The sequence below is a fragment of the Suillus fuscotomentosus genome (assembly GCF_016647785.1).
Source record: "Suillus fuscotomentosus strain FC203 chromosome Unknown F5891scaffold_157, whole genome shotgun sequence".
Taxonomy (NCBI): domain Eukaryota; kingdom Fungi; phylum Basidiomycota; class Agaricomycetes; order Boletales; family Suillaceae; genus Suillus; species Suillus fuscotomentosus.
Genome location: NW_024539669.1, coordinates 21,171 through 37,588, shown reverse-complemented (window position 1 = coordinate 37,588; position 16,418 = coordinate 21,171). Strand labels below are relative to the sequence as shown.

The following is a 16,418-nucleotide window of genomic DNA, read 5'->3' as shown; positions in this document are numbered from 1 at the left end:
AGTGTTGCGTGTTTAAGAATCTAGTAACAATAATGACTTGCATTAGAAGGTGACAAAGACAATGTGACATGTGACTCACCTTCATAACATTGTGCAACTGCACAACAAGTCTTCACTCATTCTCTTTCAACTCAAAAGGTCCCAAACCCAATCTTCGCTTGTCCGTCATGGTGTCGATGGCTTTCCGATACTGGAGTGCAAACTCCAGCATATCAAACATGGAATTCCAGCGAGTAGAGATGTCATGAGGCATGATTCTCACGGTAAGCTTCAGTTCAGGTAAGATTGACTTCCATTCAGGCAGCAACAGTGTCAATGAATGCACAATTTTGTAGGACAGCTTGCACAGCTGTTGTGATGCATGAGTACATGGTGCATCATTTTCTGTGTTGTTGAGAGCTTACCTTCACTAGAACAAATTTTATAGGGCGTATGTCATCCTGAAGCATGTTGTGCTCCTCATCTGATAGCTCCCCAACTTCGTCAACCCAGCCATCAAGATTATCAGTATCATCTGCATTGGGATCACTGGCACCATTTTCTGCGACGGTGTCTGCATCCTCAGCCTCAAGTCCTTGTGCAATCTCTCGCAGCTCTTCCTCTGCAGTCCCAACAAATGCTAGGGCCTCATTTTTAGGTACGTCAAATTGTTTCAATAGACTTTTTGCAACCAGATTGACGATATGCAGGAAACACCGAGTCCGTGCGGTATCTCCTCCGAAGTGGGCTACATTTTCAGCAAGTGCCATCGTCATCATGTCATTGCTCGATGCGTTATCAGTGGTGATACTAAGTATCTTTGCAGGTATGAGTAACATATTTAAATGTGAAACTTTGCACTTACCTTGTCTGAAATTCCAAAGTCTTCTAAAATCTTTGTGAAGGCTTCTGCAAGATGCACGCCCAAGTGTGACTGGTATGTAGTGTTATTGATGCGCACCATGTCACTGATGGTATACTCACCTTTGAAACCTCGATGATATCAAGTAGTATTGCAAGTGGCTCGCCATTGTGTTCGAAGTGAACCGACACAGCTATAAATGCTTTGTGATTCAGTGAAGTCCACACATCTGTGGCAAAGTTCAGTTCCCCATCGTAAGTTTGCAGCATGCATGCAATACATTTTCTGACATTTACAAATACTAGCTTCACATCATGGGAGACTGTTGACGGTGATGGAATATAATATTCCGGCCATCCAGTCTTCATCAGTGATGCAAAGCCTCAATCATGGACTGTTTCGAATGGACGCAAGCTCTCTGCAACCCATCACATGAACTCGGCCCTTCCATCTGTTGTAAGTTTGCTATTATGAGATGTGTGTTAGTCCACTCACTTTGCCTCTGTCTTGGTATGTTGCTTGTGTGAGTAAGTAACCTTACCCTTTCCCTTCCTTTCAAATGACATTGTGGTCGAGCCAGTCTTAAGAATACTGTTGATGATGGATTCACATGCTGACACTGCTGTTTTTGCTTCTTTTGCAGCTTCATATGCCATGTCACCCCAACAGGATCTAACATGCTTCACCATGTTGCTGGTCGACTTCGCATCTCCCTTGTCAAGATAGCAACAGACATGCTGCCAACAGCCTTTAGCTATGCACTTGAAGATGTGCGCACGGCGGCTACCAGTGTACTCGATACTAGGAACTGGTTCAAAAAATGCATAGACTGGTGATGTCCACCCCTTTTGCAATCTTTCTTTCGAGAATAATTTTTGTGTCAGTTGTTGCAGGGATTAGATATATTTTTACTATGCACTGAGTTCCACATCTGAAGACTCAGCATTGGATTCGATGACATCACGACTTGCCTGTGACTTCATCGACTCCATGTCAGAGTCGATGATGATGGAATCACCATGCAACAATTGTTCTTCCTCTTCCGTGCGGATGGAGGCTTGCCAGGATAGAGGCTCGGGGGGGCTCAGAGATGAGGTGAAAATAGATTCATTTGATGTTGAAGGTGCAGTCTTCAATTTCTTTGATTGTTCCTTGGTACTGATACCGCTTGCCTTCTGTTTTAGCGTCTTGCTTCCTTCAGCGATGGCCTGGGCAGCTTTGGCTGTCAGTTTGGTGACTCGCTTGCCAAACATAATAGAAGACACTTGTGAGACGTCTCTGCTGGTTACCTGTTTTGGATTCAATGGGTCATGGGTACCTAGTGATGCTATCCGCACCTGTACCCGTGAGGTACCCATACCCGTACCCGTGCCAATGCCTAGCTACAATGGGTATGTGGAATGAGGACAGACATGGTTGAAGGCACATTTCGCTACTAGCAGGAGGGTCATGGCAAGCATGGATTTGGAGACTGTGTCTATCAGGACTGATGCCTATGAGAATCCCACATTCAGAGATGCACTCGAGAGCATGCCCAACCAACATTCTGACAAGGCCCTCGCACTCCTCATCTCCTTCAAGTGTTTCCATGAGAACTGTGGCCAGAGCACACGTGACAGGTCCTACTCAGCCTTCAAAAAATTCTGGGAGGAAGTGTGAATGCCATATTTGTGTCAGTGAGTCTCATACTTATGGTTTTCGATGGAATGTGTCATCCAAGGATGGAGATACCTACTGTGGAGGGTGGCATTTCAATGAGGCACGTCTGTGCTGGGAAGGAAACCCTGCCTCGTCAGCTGAGGTTCAAGACATCATCAAGTCTGTCAAGCACATGAACAGCAGCGAGGGTGGAGACAGAACTCACTCCATTGCAATGTTGAAAGGATTCATGGATCAAATCCTGGCCTGGACCCACAAACTCTGCCCACCAGAGACATTACTTGGGCTTATGAGGTCAGTTCTGGCACCAGATACAACAAGCACAGAACTTCTTACACTGGAATTGCATGAATTGCTTACAAAGATGGTGATGTACCAAGCATTTAGTACAATGGCCTGGAACCTGTGGACAAGGTCAGCTCACTCAATACAGACTGCTTGCTGAATTTTGAAGCAACCCATGGCAGGTGCTTCAAGCTCATCAAACTGAAATGGAAAGACTTGACCATCAATTTTTTCCAAGTCGGCACAACATTCACAAGATATTTGAATGGTGAGAAGCTGTGCTCAAAGCACCTCCACATATATTTCAAGGTATTTTTGTCCAACCGAAAGGGCTGGCAGCAGAGAGTAGACAAGAGCATGAAGGAATAGACCTACAGAGTGAGTACCTAATTACACCAGTTGTTGGTTCATAATTCAAACATTAACCTCCTACTGCTTTTATCATCAGGCAACCGGTACAAGCTCTATCCACAGCCAGACTTACCAGGCTGCAACTGCTTCTTCTGGCTTTTACTCTGGCTTACCTTTCTCGAAGTTGCCCATTATGGTCAAAAACTTGAGCCCAAAGACTATATCTTTCCTGCAATAGGTGCAAATGGCATTGTCCACTGTGGTGGACCTGTCTCACATGACATTATTCAAGCATGGATTGATGAAGCAACCACAGAAGCAGGAATCCCACGAGGTGCAGGTGATAACTTCACAACCCACACTTATTCATGTGATGGTGCATAGTGGCATTGGATGTGCACACCTATCAGTTAATGTTGGACTTTCGTGAGGGTCAGGTGGTGGGGTTCATGGGCAGAGAATGAGAATGTGAGTCTTAGACTGACTCAAACTTTTCTGTTTCTAACAATGAATTACTTCAATTAGCGTGACACACTCACCTGGTATCTCCTTGATGAGCTCTCCACCTATGAAAATGACCATAGTGATGCCCTCTGTCTAACATAGTGTGAAGCTGATGCATTTCTGCTTTGAGAGCACTTGCTTGTCAAGCCCATTTACATCCAGGACCTGCAGTTGATGCATGAATGCATCTCAGCTGATGTTGCAGGTCTGCGGAGTGACCTACACACCCTAACAGCCATGCTCTACAATGGGCAGCTGACTCACCTGCCCAACTCACTCAGCAGCACAGGCATGTGCAATGCTCTACACTCGTCAACTCTGCTGTCAAACCTAGGCAACCCCTGCATTATTCATCACTCATCTGGATCCCAGCCACCCAGCTCTGAGTCTTAGCCATGCTACCCTGCTATTCCCTCCTCCACTCTCCTACAGCACTCTGCACTCACTTGAATCACAGACAGTGCCACCATTCAAGTTGGTTCCCGCTCACTAGTACTACCTGAGAAGGGACTTATCATCCCTGATGTCCCAACATGACATCCTGATGGGACCCACATCCCAAGAGCTGCCTCTTGGAGACAGATCATGAAGCACTGGACGGATGGTAACCCCAAGCATGGATTGCTACTTCCACTTTGAGATTGGCTGCCTGAGTGGATCCATGGGAAGAACAAGAAGTTTTTTGCAATGAAGTACCACCAACACTTAGTGATCGCACTGGAGTTTCTCGACCAGTGAGTGGGAGTTGATTTCGCAATTTTCAGGCACACAAACTGCTCTCATCCCCACCCATCATCATTCCATGCACACACTACTAGGTTCAATGGACATGAGCCTGCATTCCTCACCGCATATCCAGAGGCCACTGTGGGCCACACAGCTTTGCTTCAGGCAATCAACCGCATGAAAAAGGAGTGTGGGGATATCATCCCTTGAAAGTAGTGAGTTATACTTCTTGCACTCTGCCAGCTGAATCTGCGCTGATGATTTTTAGACTCTTTTTCTTTCTTTCTTTCAGCACCAACACACTTTGAAGTTCCCTCCCTTTTGTTGCCCAGGATGCAGGACAGATGGCTCACACATTCAAAGCCATTGTCCCTTGTTAATTCAGGTCAAGTCTCATAGGTCTCATCCAATTCTAACTAATCTCAATGAGCTTGTTACACTACCTACTAGTACTGCTGTCCCCATACTGTACATCCTTGACACATGTCCCTAGCTCTAATGCTCAAGCCTTTCGTTCATTCCCAGACTTGCCTCCCACCAGCACCTCCATTTGCTCCTTCAAGTTCCCGTCATCTGGCCTTGTTCCCTCACAACTTCATCCTCTCGCTGTGTGTGCGCAGCATCCCAACTGCAGCAGGAGGCAGGGTCACATGATGTGCACTACCATATATGGCAAGCCAAGAGGTAAATTTTTTGACCAAAGTCATGTAAATTGCAAGCAAAAAACAGGAGACCAGCAAAAAAAGATTTGGAAGGCCCCCTCCATTATTATGACACCAAATATTGAAATGCAAGGCTGAAGCCTGCATGTGCATTGGCAGAGGATACATGATACTTCCATTCATTTGTCCATTTCATTTTTACTTGTCTTTTTTTGTCCTCCAAGTATCACCACTGGTGGTGCCAGATGAACTTGAAGTGCATGCTGCATCTTCCACAGTTCCATCGAGGCTTTCCTATATCCAAACAGAGGGGCACCATGATTGTTGGCTTTGAAACATACATTATACTTGGTCAACTGTGGCAGATAACCAATCTGTCAGTCCACCTCAAGTTGGATATGCAGCAGCATAAAGATGATCCAGAGTCCATTTTATTTGGCACTTGTTGTTTTTCTCCTTTGACTCGGATGTATAGAATTGCGATGTATGCACAAACCTTTGGCCCTCCCCTTCCATTGACCAATGCACTGGTTCTATTTCCAACCTGAATGGCATTCCTCAACTCGCTTATAACAGATTCATTCATATGTGAGCTTATCTTCAAGTTATCATGTATGCTCTATGGATACTTCCCCATGTGCTTCTGCTGTCTTGTTACTTAAGGGTCTTGTATAAAGTTGTGTATAATGACAACATAATTATACACAGTGAAGACTTTTTGCCAGTCCTTAAGTCCATGGTCTCCGACTTTCCTACTTTGTGGGAGGTAATGTGGTGAGTTCTTGGGAGGATTTAGTTTGTTGTCCTCTTCTTGTGTATTCTTATACAAAATGTTGTGGAACATTCTGTGTTCTGGATAAATTTGTTAGGTTTGTTTCAGCCTAGTAGGTCATGTTTCAACCTATGAAAGTCTGTTTCAACTTTGTTGTCCTTAGATATGTGTCTCACTTTCCATTGAAAGAGAGAGTCTTTTGTATACACGTAAAGCTTTAGAATGAGAGCTGTTTAATGGTTATATAGTCAACCCCTGTAAGGTAGTATATAACTTTAGAGTAGAATAATGATATGTCTTAGTCTTACTTCAAGGCACTGTGCCTGCACTTTTATTCTTACATACTCTCACACAGTTTGAGAGAAGAATGAAAAATGGGAAGTTATATTTCATGGGTGAAAATGGGGTCCTTTTATACCTTTTGGGAACCCCCTTACTAAGCATGGTTTATCAGATGGATTGGTAAGAATGTGGCTTACAAACCAGGTGATGACTCAGCTTATTACTAAGTACATCACAAATACAGTGTAATCTTACAAAGAAATTACAAACCATGACAAACCATGACTGAACATGTTGAGTCATGTTAAATGTTGTTACAAAGCATGACCAATCATGACCAAACATGTTGAGTCAGCTTAAATAATATTACAAACCAGAATATTTCCCAGTCACATGATGTGATGACAAATAAAAGCTGGTGGCTGAAAGAAGCCAAATAAAAATAAACAGTCAGAAACAAATAGAGATACAAAACTTGGTGGCTGAAAGGAGCCAAATAAAAATAAACAATGAGAAATAAACAGGAGGTCACATGCTTGATACAAATACAAGGTAAAATAAGCCTGAAAAGTGAGAAATAAAATACAAGACAATGAATCAAAGGAAAAAATAGAGAAGTAACTCAGTAATAGAGGGCTAGACAGTCTCTCATATCTTCCTTATCACTCTCTATATATATCTGACATGGTATGAATCACATACCATGCATGACACCGTGTGGTAACCTTGAGCCACAGACCTATCTCTGATGTATAAGTGCTGTCTCCAATGCTACATCATGTGTTCCATACTCCCCATGTCCCTTTGCAAATGTTACAGACTGCCCCGCATTTTGGTCTGAATTGCGCAGGATCTGACAAGATAATTAAGGAGCGAAAAGGCTCAGACTAGAAACAAGGAAGAGACAACTCAGTCTTAGTTGGAGAAAGGAATGCTGAATAGTAGAGGATTAGAATGAAAATGTGAACGTGGATGGTATAGTAGTATATAAGATATGTACGTATGAAGGATGTATCATGATATTGAATCTATCGAGCGAGCAATAGGATACATAGGTCAATTTGTGATTCACCTGTTCCTGTGTCAGATGCCCAATACCTGTTCACTATTCTCATATGCGTCCGACATATGAGGGTATGTGCAGGAATATTGAATTGTTGCTTGCAAAAGACACTAAGTCTAGCAGCTGGAGGCCTGACCGGGACCATTAATCAATATTCATAACTGACCAATGCAAACTCCATTGCTCGAACTTTCTCTCCTGACATTGGAGAACAATAATACCCAGACATCAGGAAAAAACATTGTAGGAGTCCTTGTTACGACGTGTGTCGTGTGCTCTCATAGTGACTGTAACAGTCCTGGTGATGCCTATATAGTACTATATAGTCACCATGGGTCTATGTACCTCACATAGCTGTAACTCAGACTATATAGAGCTACAGTGGGCTACAGGAGGCTATGGTGGGCGCTGGTAGTAAACTGAAGTTGCAATAGCAAAATTTCAGTTTGTAGTTGATAGTAGCTAAGTAGTAACAAAACTAATTGATAGTGGACATGCATAATGTATCAAGGTCGATAAAGGTATGTATTTAAGTGAAAATTATTTACCAACTCATAGACATTTGTACTGGTCCATCCGTGGTCAACAAATTGTTCTATCTTTGGAATGAGATGACACTGCAGCAGTGATGTTCTGACCTGGCTTGGTCCAAAGACTGTGGCCCTGGCCTGCAAAAAATCCAAGCTGGGCCAAAGTCACAAATGACAATTGGCTTTGGCCTGGCTCTGGCCTAAGCCATGGCTCAAGTAGGGAATTTGTGATTCTGACAAGTGAGCATGAGCAGGTCACTGTGAAACCAGGATTCAACAACATGACTCACCTGTGCACCTCAGAATGTAGTTGTGACCTGCATTCCCATGGGCAGTGCTGAACAGGTACGCCATAGACAGAGAATTCAAAGTGTAGACCTTGTTGCTATGAAATATTGTTTAATCAAGACCGTCACTCGTGCTGATGTTTCCCACTATTTGTCTTTTGTGATGTTGCCAATAGAGAGGTACACAGGCCACACTGATTTGTCACCCAGCAGGTTGGAAAACTTTCAATTCCAACATTTGTATATGTTTGTTCATGTGACGGTGCACTCACGTATGTTCGAAATTTTTCCTCAACTTTGATGTTCTAACTTCTCTGCCTGAGACAGCTGCCTGTTTCTTATTTAAATTTTCATATTTAGGTGCACAGTGATTTTTGTTTATTCTCTTGTTCTTTCTATTTAAACAAAATCATGCAAGGTCTTCTTCAACACAACACCTGTCTTCAAGTCCCACAAATGAAGCACCTTGTTGTTTAATTCCACAAAGGTGCATGGTGGTGGTAGCCTGTGAGTGTCGATCTTCCTTCGAGCTTGAGTCATACTGATCCAAATCATTGCCTGCCATTCACAGTTTGTGAGTGTGTTGATCCTTTTTCGGGCTTGACCATCACACACTAACTTTTTGATGCTGCCAAATTATATTCATCAGCATCAAAAGAGTTGGACTGTGAGCGGCAAAGTGGGGAAAATGAGTTGCCAACATTGTGGATCTCCATTAAAGGTGCAGTGACTTCATCGTCGATCTCCACTGTTGAAGGTGTGGTGACTTCTGAGTCTTTTTCTTTGATCGTTAACTTCCATGCACTTCTACATTTAGGGCAGTGTAGAATCAACAATACTGAGAGGAACAAATGATGCTCCTGACTGTATCTAAAAATAGTTGTAAGGTTGTGTGTTGCCTAGTCTGCATTACTTGAGGAGACAAGTGCATTCGACCCTAAAGGGGAAGCGAGTGGAGCGAAGATCTAGAGGTACACACTGAAGTGAAGCGCAGGTGCGTGCAAGGCACAAAGGCGCGGGAATGCATGCGCGTATTGCGCGAAGCACAGGAAAGTGCGCATGTGTATGCAGAAATGAGAGACTAAGCTTAAGTAATGATATAAAGCAAGATAAGAGATGTGAGATGCGATGTGCTAATGAATAGATTTCTACTGCGACTTTCTAGGTATTAAGTATGTAAGTAAAGTTGGGTGAAAAGGTAAGTAAGTAATGGTATGTACTGCTGGCGCTTATATAGGGTGCCTAAGCGCTGTCATGCGGAGCCAAAGCGCTACTGAGCAGGTATGTAAAGATATATATGAGTGAGAATCCATGATAAAAATAAAGGTGGAATGATATGCTAATAAGAGAAATGGAAATATATGCACTAGAGGGCTTGGTGGACAGTGGATGGATGCTTCTGGATGGCTGGTGCTATAGGGCACTCAAGCGCGGGAACATGCACGCGCATATACATCGCGAAGCGCGGTGAAGGTACAACAATTCAGATGGTGAGTCTGAACAATGTTGGGTCTTGCAGAACATAGCTGCTATTCGACCCTAAAGGGTTTCTGGACTAGGCTTAAGGCTCAGAGGAGAGGAAATATCATAGAAACTTGGTCAGCCCTCAGATCCATACTGGTAACTGGTGAAAAGATTGCTTGCTTATGTAAGCTACAAAAGTGCCAACATAAGGTAAGGTAAAAACAGTCTCTACAAGCCCAGCCAGAAATGAATCCCTACAGCGGGAAGAGTGCGCGCATGGTGCACATTGCGCAGGAAAGCTGCGCCTCATATAGGAATAGCTGTGGATAGCACACAGAGTGGTGCTGCAAGTTTGTGCTATGTACTCCCTAGTGGAAACTGCCATATCACGCCATGAGAGGCATGAGTCTCTATAGCAGTTAGTTATGTGTCTCTTGATGCCCCCCCTTATAGGGAACTCCTTGCCACAAAATGTACAGCACTGCGACATGGTAGGTGAGTGTTTCACCCTGGTCTTGTGTGGCTTGCCTCATTGTATGCACAGTTTTTTTCAATGGCCTGGTCTAGACTCAAACTGGGCACAGTTACTGGGTGCTGTGCCACAACTAGATCCGGGCACCATCCATGAGGAGTGCTTACCCTGGTCTTTCTACATTCTGTCTACAGTAAGATAGGCAGAGATCCAGAACTGGTACTGGCTACGCAGAGTCATTGAAAATGGGTTCGGTCTTTTTGGTCCTTGTTTTCAAGGTATTCATTTGATTTCAACCCAATGCCCATCAAAACCATTGCACTTACCCTTACCATGGTGAGTCTCATTTTCTTACTTTCAACTTGATGATGCTGACAATATCTTACAGATGCGTGCACCTGCGCTTTCTTGTGCTTCGCTTCAGCACATACTTCTAGATCCTTGCTGCACTCGCTTCCCCTTTAGGGTCGAACGCACTTGTTGTCTCAAGTATAGCAGACTAGGCAATGCACAACCTTACAACATTTACAGATACAGTCAGGAGCCTCGTTTGCGCCTCGCAGTATTGTTGTTTCTACACTGGTTTGCCAGAAGTTTGGCAATTATCATGAGCCAAGCCACTGATTAGTGACTTGGTCCAATTTGTAAGCCATGCAAACTGGTTTCAACCAAAAATGTGTGAACCTTGGCTTGAACTGCTTTAAGCTGGCTCAAGCCAGTCTAGGCCAAAATGCAAAAGTGGCAGTTGGGTGACAGAATATTAATCGCTTTCCTCTCAGTTAGTTGATTTCACGTTATTTTCTACTTAGGCTATTGTATACATCATGGATAAGGTCCCTACTCGAGTTGATGGAAGGTTTAGGCTGGGAGATATGTTGGGGTCTGGCTTGTACAGTATGTCATTCCCATATCACTGACTACATGTTGATTCAACATTTGGACCACATTTAGCTGTTGTGTATCATGCACAGAATATCATCAAGGATAACGCAGTCGCCATCAAGCTTGAACCTATCAACCACTCATCTTCCATGCAGCGTGAATACCGCATTTTGAAAAACCTTGAAGGTGGTATTGGGATTCCCTGTGCCCTTTGGTTTGATAGGGAGTCAGCATATCACACTCTAGTTCTTGATCTCCTTGGGCCATCACTGCATCATATCTTCCTTGCCCACAACCAAAAATTTAACCTTGACACTGTTGTGAATCTAGGAGACCAGCTGGTCAGTTGGTGTGTGTATTGCCATCGCACACGCAGATCACTAACCCCATCTCTGCAACCTCTTATCTTTCAACATGCTGCAGGCAGCAGTGCAACTCAGCAATGAGAGACTCATGGTGACTTTCTGAAGAGTCATTAAGCCTGAAAATGAGGATCTGATTTCTGATTTCCTTGATCATTCAGTTACACGGTCACCCATGGGCCACAGTCACCCACTGTCTGCACAAGGACCTTATCCCATCCATTCTGTTGTGATCTAGAGAGCCTCTGGGCCCTCTGATGGAGTCAATCGCCTCTAGTAAGTCCCTATCTCAAAATCACATTAGTTTTTTTGCTCCTCAAGGCTCTCACTCATCTGACTCGCATATAACATTAAAACATCAAGGCTACTTCACTAGCGACACCTATGGATTTTCCATCAGGGACTCGCAATCACTGCATGTTGGCGTGCTCTGGGGTTTCCCATGGTAAAAACCTATATAGACAGGTAATTCTGACATTAGATCCTTCAGCACAACCATACCTCCTCAACGGAAGAACACTTCCCAGGTTGCTCCCAAAGCCACTCCTGCTCCCATTACTGCCGCTCCTGTTGCTGCCACTCCTCTTACTGCAACTCCTGCTGTCGCTCCCATTGCTGCTGCAGCGAATGCATCCATGCTTCAAAATCCCCCAAGATGTCATCAGCTTCCTGTTGGATTCAGAGATAATGGTTCAAGTCCCACTGCAGACAAAGGGGAATCCTTTCACTTCGAGAACATCTCCAATGATGAGGAAGACGAAGTGGCCAACCCTCCTGCACTCACAGTAACGCCTATTGCATACCCTAGTCCACTCCAGACTGCGATGAATACCGCCAGAACTGACCCTCTGGCCACTGGTGGCCAAGCCAAACCACCTAAATCCTCTGCTGACATTCATTTCTTCTACAGACAGGACCCTGTCACTCAGTCTAGAATCTGTAAAGCCTGCGAGTGAGTATTGTATCTGCAGTCTATTGTTTTTTCTAACATAATTTGCAAGAGAAATCCACACTTGTGACAATACTCATGCTGTTGTATCATACCTTGCTACTACAGGCACTACAGGTCATTGGACACACATTTAATGAGCATACCATTATTTATTTGGAAGAAGCAGAGCGCTGTAGAAACTACAACACAGCGAGGCGCGAACAAGGCTCCAGACTGTATCTATAAGTGTTGTAAGGTCATGTGTTGCCTAGTCTGCTATACTTGAGACAACAAGTGCGTTCGACCCTAAAGGGGAAGCGAGTGCAGCAAGGATCTAGAAGTATGTGCTGAAGCGAAGCGCAAGAAAGTGCAGGTGCACACAAGGCACAGGAATGTGTGCGCATGCTGCACGAAGTGCGGGAAAGTGCACACAGGTATGCGGAATTGAGAGAGACTAAGCTTAAGTGATGGTATGATGCAAGATAAGAGATGAGAGTGCAAGATGTAAAGGAATAGATTTCTACTGTGACTTTCTAGGTAGTAAGTGGTAGGTAAAGTTGGGTAAGGTAAAAATTAGTGGAATGATTGGTGAGAAGTCAGTCATGGTATGTACTGCTGGCGCTGATATACGGCGCCTAAGCGCCGTCATGCGGAGCCGAAGTGCTACCAAGTAAGGTATGTAAAGATATATATAAGTAAGGGTCCATGATAAAAATAAAGGTGGAATGATATGCAAATAAGGGAAATGGAAATACACACACTAGAGAGCTTGGTGGACAGTGGATGGATGCTTCTGGATGGCTGGTGCTATAGGGCACTCAAGCACGGGAAAGCATGCACGCATATACATTGTGAAGTGCGGGAAGTGTGTGCACATGGTGCGTGTTGTGCGGGAAAGCTGCACCTCATATAGGGATAGCTGCGGATAGTACACAAAGTGGTGCTGCAAGTTCATGTAATGTACTCCCTAGTGAAAGTGCCATATCAGACCATGAGAGGCATGAGTCTCTACAGCGCAACCACTGGCACATCCATGCTTCATCGTGTCTTACACCTTGGACTCACTTGGTACTCCCCCAAGTCCTAGCTCACTCACCAGTACCAGCCTGTTAGCTCCAGATGACATACTGCCTAACTTTACCCTGGACAAAATGCACAAACAGATCATGAGATTTATTGTTGCCGATGATCAGGTGAGTTGATGTGCACTTTCTACATACTATAGTCAGTAATTGTTTTCAGGCAATCAGCGTTATTGAATGCCCAGAATTTTGCTGCCTGATCTGTCTTCTGTGGCCATCACTCAATGAGACTGATGTCTTTCATTGAACTAAAATATGTGAATTGGTCATTGATGCTTTCCATGAGCACTTCAATGCTTTGAAGAGGGACCTTGCAGTAGGTCTACAGTTGTTGAGAGCCCTGCAAAGCATCTTATATTCTTCAGGCTGCCCTGGGAAAGGTTTCATTCACATCGGACCTCTGGTCAGATTCTAACCTTTACCCATTCATGGCTGTTACCGCCCACTGGATTGCTAGGGCAGACCATAGTTCAGTCCTCATCTTGAACACAGTGTTGATAGCCTTCCATCACATCCCAGGAAGTCACACTGGAGAATTGCTAGCAGAATTAATATTGTATCTTCTGGATTGTGCCGGTGTGACCAAGAAGGTTAGTGTTTAGTTGTGCTGTATAGCATGCTCTAACTTTGTTTAGACTGGTCATTTCACCTCGGACAATACCTCCAACAACCAGGTTGCCATGTGGGAGCTGTCACACAAACTCAAGTCCTGGGGGATTAATTTCCCTCCCATTGACCGCAGAATCCCGTGTTTCCCCCACATCATTAACATATGTGTGAAGCACATCATCAAAGAATATCACACAGCCAACTATTCGCTTGTGCCCGACTATTGGGTCATTGGCAATCACACTATCATAAAAGTGGAGTATCTCAAGGCTGTGTCAGGGAAAGCTATTCTCAGAGCTAGGGATGTTGTGTGCACAATTTGCGCATCTAACTAGCGACATGATTTTTTCAGGGACACCATTGTCACAGGTAACGAGAAGGAGTGGTTTCAAGATGACGTGGGTGTGAAACTACGGCTTCCTGTTGTCGAACTCCTGCTTGATGAGTCAACTCACTGGGATTCAGTCTATATCATGCTTAACCATTTGCGAACCCTTCGCCAGGTAAGACATCACCCACTAAACATCTGCCATGACTAATAGTTGCCCAGGCAATATATTTATTCTCTGACTCTCCTACTCAATGCTCTATCAGCAAATTCAAACTGAGTTTGATGGAGTGGCAGTTCTTACAGGACATTGAGGTAATCCTAGAGGTCAATGTTAGTATATTCAAAATTCACACTTCATCTGACTGTGTCATATCAGGTGCCCCATGCTGCCCAACAATGCATGTCAGGCAAATGCACTCCCAAGCTGAGCAGTGCATTTCCAGTGTTTGAAATGTTTATCGAGCGCTGGAAGCTTTTGGCCCAACATGTCCCACACTGTGACCCTCTTGTCCAGATAGGTTTAGACTGGGCTGATAAATATGATGAGAGGATAGGCGCCACAAATGCCTATGCAGTTGCTATGTGTGAGTCCATCAATGTTATGAACTAGGGTAGTTCTAACAACAGCGACTCGACAGAGTTTCTAGCTGTTGAGTTTCATGAAGTCCTTCAGAAAAGAAGGGGTTCTGTAAAGACTTAGTCAAAGGAGTGCTTTGACTAAGAATACTAGTTCAGATAACTTAAGATTGGAGGTCTTAAGCGAAGGAAGTTCTGGTAAAACCTAGTAAGATTCAAGTGAAGTTCTACAAGGCTAATACTTGTGCTTAAATAAGTCAATATGTGCACACGGACCAAGGTAGTCGTGAGATATAAGTACATAGTCCAAGAAAGGTAAATGATCATAAATGGAAAGCGTACTATCGGACAAAGAGAACAGAGAAGCGAAAGAAAAGCGTGATTGTAACATTACCCCCCTACTAGGCATAAAGTCACCGACTTTAATCATCTAAGTTAGCGTAGTAAATGGGGTCATCGGAATAATCCAAGTCGTCAGAATCTCCCTTCAATTGCTCAGAATGATAGAAAGCTTCTTCTTCCTGACACTGCGCAATGTATTGCTCGTCTCTGGTGTTTTCCCAGAGGGCTAATGCAGTATAAAATCCCTCATCCTTCCAAGTTAGAGTGGTAGGTGTTCTGCCCGTATATCTAGGACAATAGAACGAAAGATGTCCAGGACTTAACTCTCTGCATACTCTGCAGTAGTAGTCTGGGCAATGTACTTGATGATGCCCGAGAGTTTTGCAGTATCGGCAAACTCGATTTTCATCTGGGTTGGATGAGGTGGAGCGTAGCAGAGAGGGACCAGGTTGTGGGCTTAATGCTTCGTCCACACTAGTAGCCCGTTTCTTTCCTTTTCCTTTATAGGACTGCCCACGTGTCCTCTTTCGAAGAGTGGTAGGTGGTTTTTGTTCGACAGGGTGCTTACAGGTGACATCTTGTCGTTCCGCCTCCACGATTAGCTCAGCAGGAGTAGAAGGAACAGTTGCTCCTAGCATCTCAACAGGGACAATCCCATCCTTGAACATATGCATGGATAATGATTTAGGAATGGTCATTGGAGGATGAATATGAAGTGCTTCGAGCGCAGTTGAAAGATCTTTGATTTTGTAGTAAGAGAGATACTGTATTGCTCATTAGGGTTCTCTTCTATTTCTTCATGGGTAGCGGAGAATGCTTTATAAAGATTTTCTGGGTGATTTTGTGTTTCGATGGAGGTGTTAGGCAGGGGAGTATCTTCAATGGGGGCATCTACAGGTGGCATGATTTGTTGTTCTATGGGAGGGGATTGATTTTCTACATTGAGAGCGGCAATCATGGCTTCCGTGGTTTGCGTGAGACTATTGACAGCAGCCAACAGCTCGTTAGGAATATGAGGAGGAGGTACAGGTACTGCATCGTGGTAAGAGGGGGGCGGGTTGTCAGTTGTTCTATTGACAGGGGATGGAGAAGGCGGATGAGCAACGCCTGCTGATCATTCTGCGACGATATGGATGACGGTTCTAATATCATCTTTAACCTCGTCAGGAATAAGACGCAGAGTAAAGTTGTGTATACGCCTTTGAAGGTGCATAATGCCATGTTGGACTGATTCGTCCTCGACGAGGCACGCAAGTCTTTCGATAAGGTCTGTGGCTCTGATGATGTTGACAAGGAGATTAATGGAGTATGTGTTTCTTTCGAAGAGGATTCTATTGATTTAATGGCGTGTTGGGGACAGAGCATGGCTGCCTCGATGAGGGTGAGATCTTCGGCATTGGTGATA

The 16,418-nt window shown here is 44.2% G+C and overlaps 4 protein-coding genes across 4 annotated transcripts; 3 read left to right on the top strand and 1 right to left on the bottom strand.

Annotated features, from left to right (window-relative positions):
* Window positions 1-112: 112 nt before the first annotated feature.
* Window positions 113-749, bottom strand: F5891DRAFT_965438 (uncharacterized protein; the record flags this gene model as incomplete). The annotated part of the gene is made up of 2 exons (XM_041376168.1): window positions 113-349; window positions 405-749. 2 exons carry the CDS (start codon window positions 747-749, stop codon window positions 113-115), a joined length of 582 nt encoding a protein of 193 aa, XP_041217471.1.
* A 2,591-nt stretch (window positions 750-3,340) lies between these two features.
* F5891DRAFT_965477 (uncharacterized protein) lies at window positions 3,341-3,520 on the top strand (the record flags this gene model as incomplete). The annotated part of the gene is made up of 1 exon (XM_041376170.1): window positions 3,341-3,520. A coding segment is annotated over one exon (180 nt), but the record flags the coding sequence as incomplete, so codon positions are not given.
* A 54-nt stretch (window positions 3,521-3,574) lies between these two features.
* Window positions 3,575-4,656, top strand: F5891DRAFT_1073509 (uncharacterized protein; the record flags this gene model as incomplete). Its single annotated transcript, XM_041363343.1, has 6 exons — window positions 3,575-3,604; window positions 3,662-3,719; window positions 3,771-4,026; window positions 4,204-4,244; window positions 4,281-4,374; window positions 4,459-4,656. Coding segments are annotated over 6 exons (597 nt in total), but the record flags the coding sequence as incomplete, so codon positions are not given.
* A 6,066-nt stretch (window positions 4,657-10,722) lies between these two features.
* Window positions 10,723-11,226, top strand: F5891DRAFT_965439 (kinase-like domain-containing protein; the record flags this gene model as incomplete). The annotated part of the gene is made up of 2 exons (XM_041376169.1): window positions 10,723-10,792; window positions 10,850-11,226. The coding sequence occupies 2 exons, from the start codon at window positions 10,723-10,725 to the stop codon at window positions 11,224-11,226; spliced, it is 447 nt and encodes a 148-aa protein (XP_041217468.1).
* Between the last annotated feature and the right edge of the window lie 5,192 nt (window positions 11,227-16,418).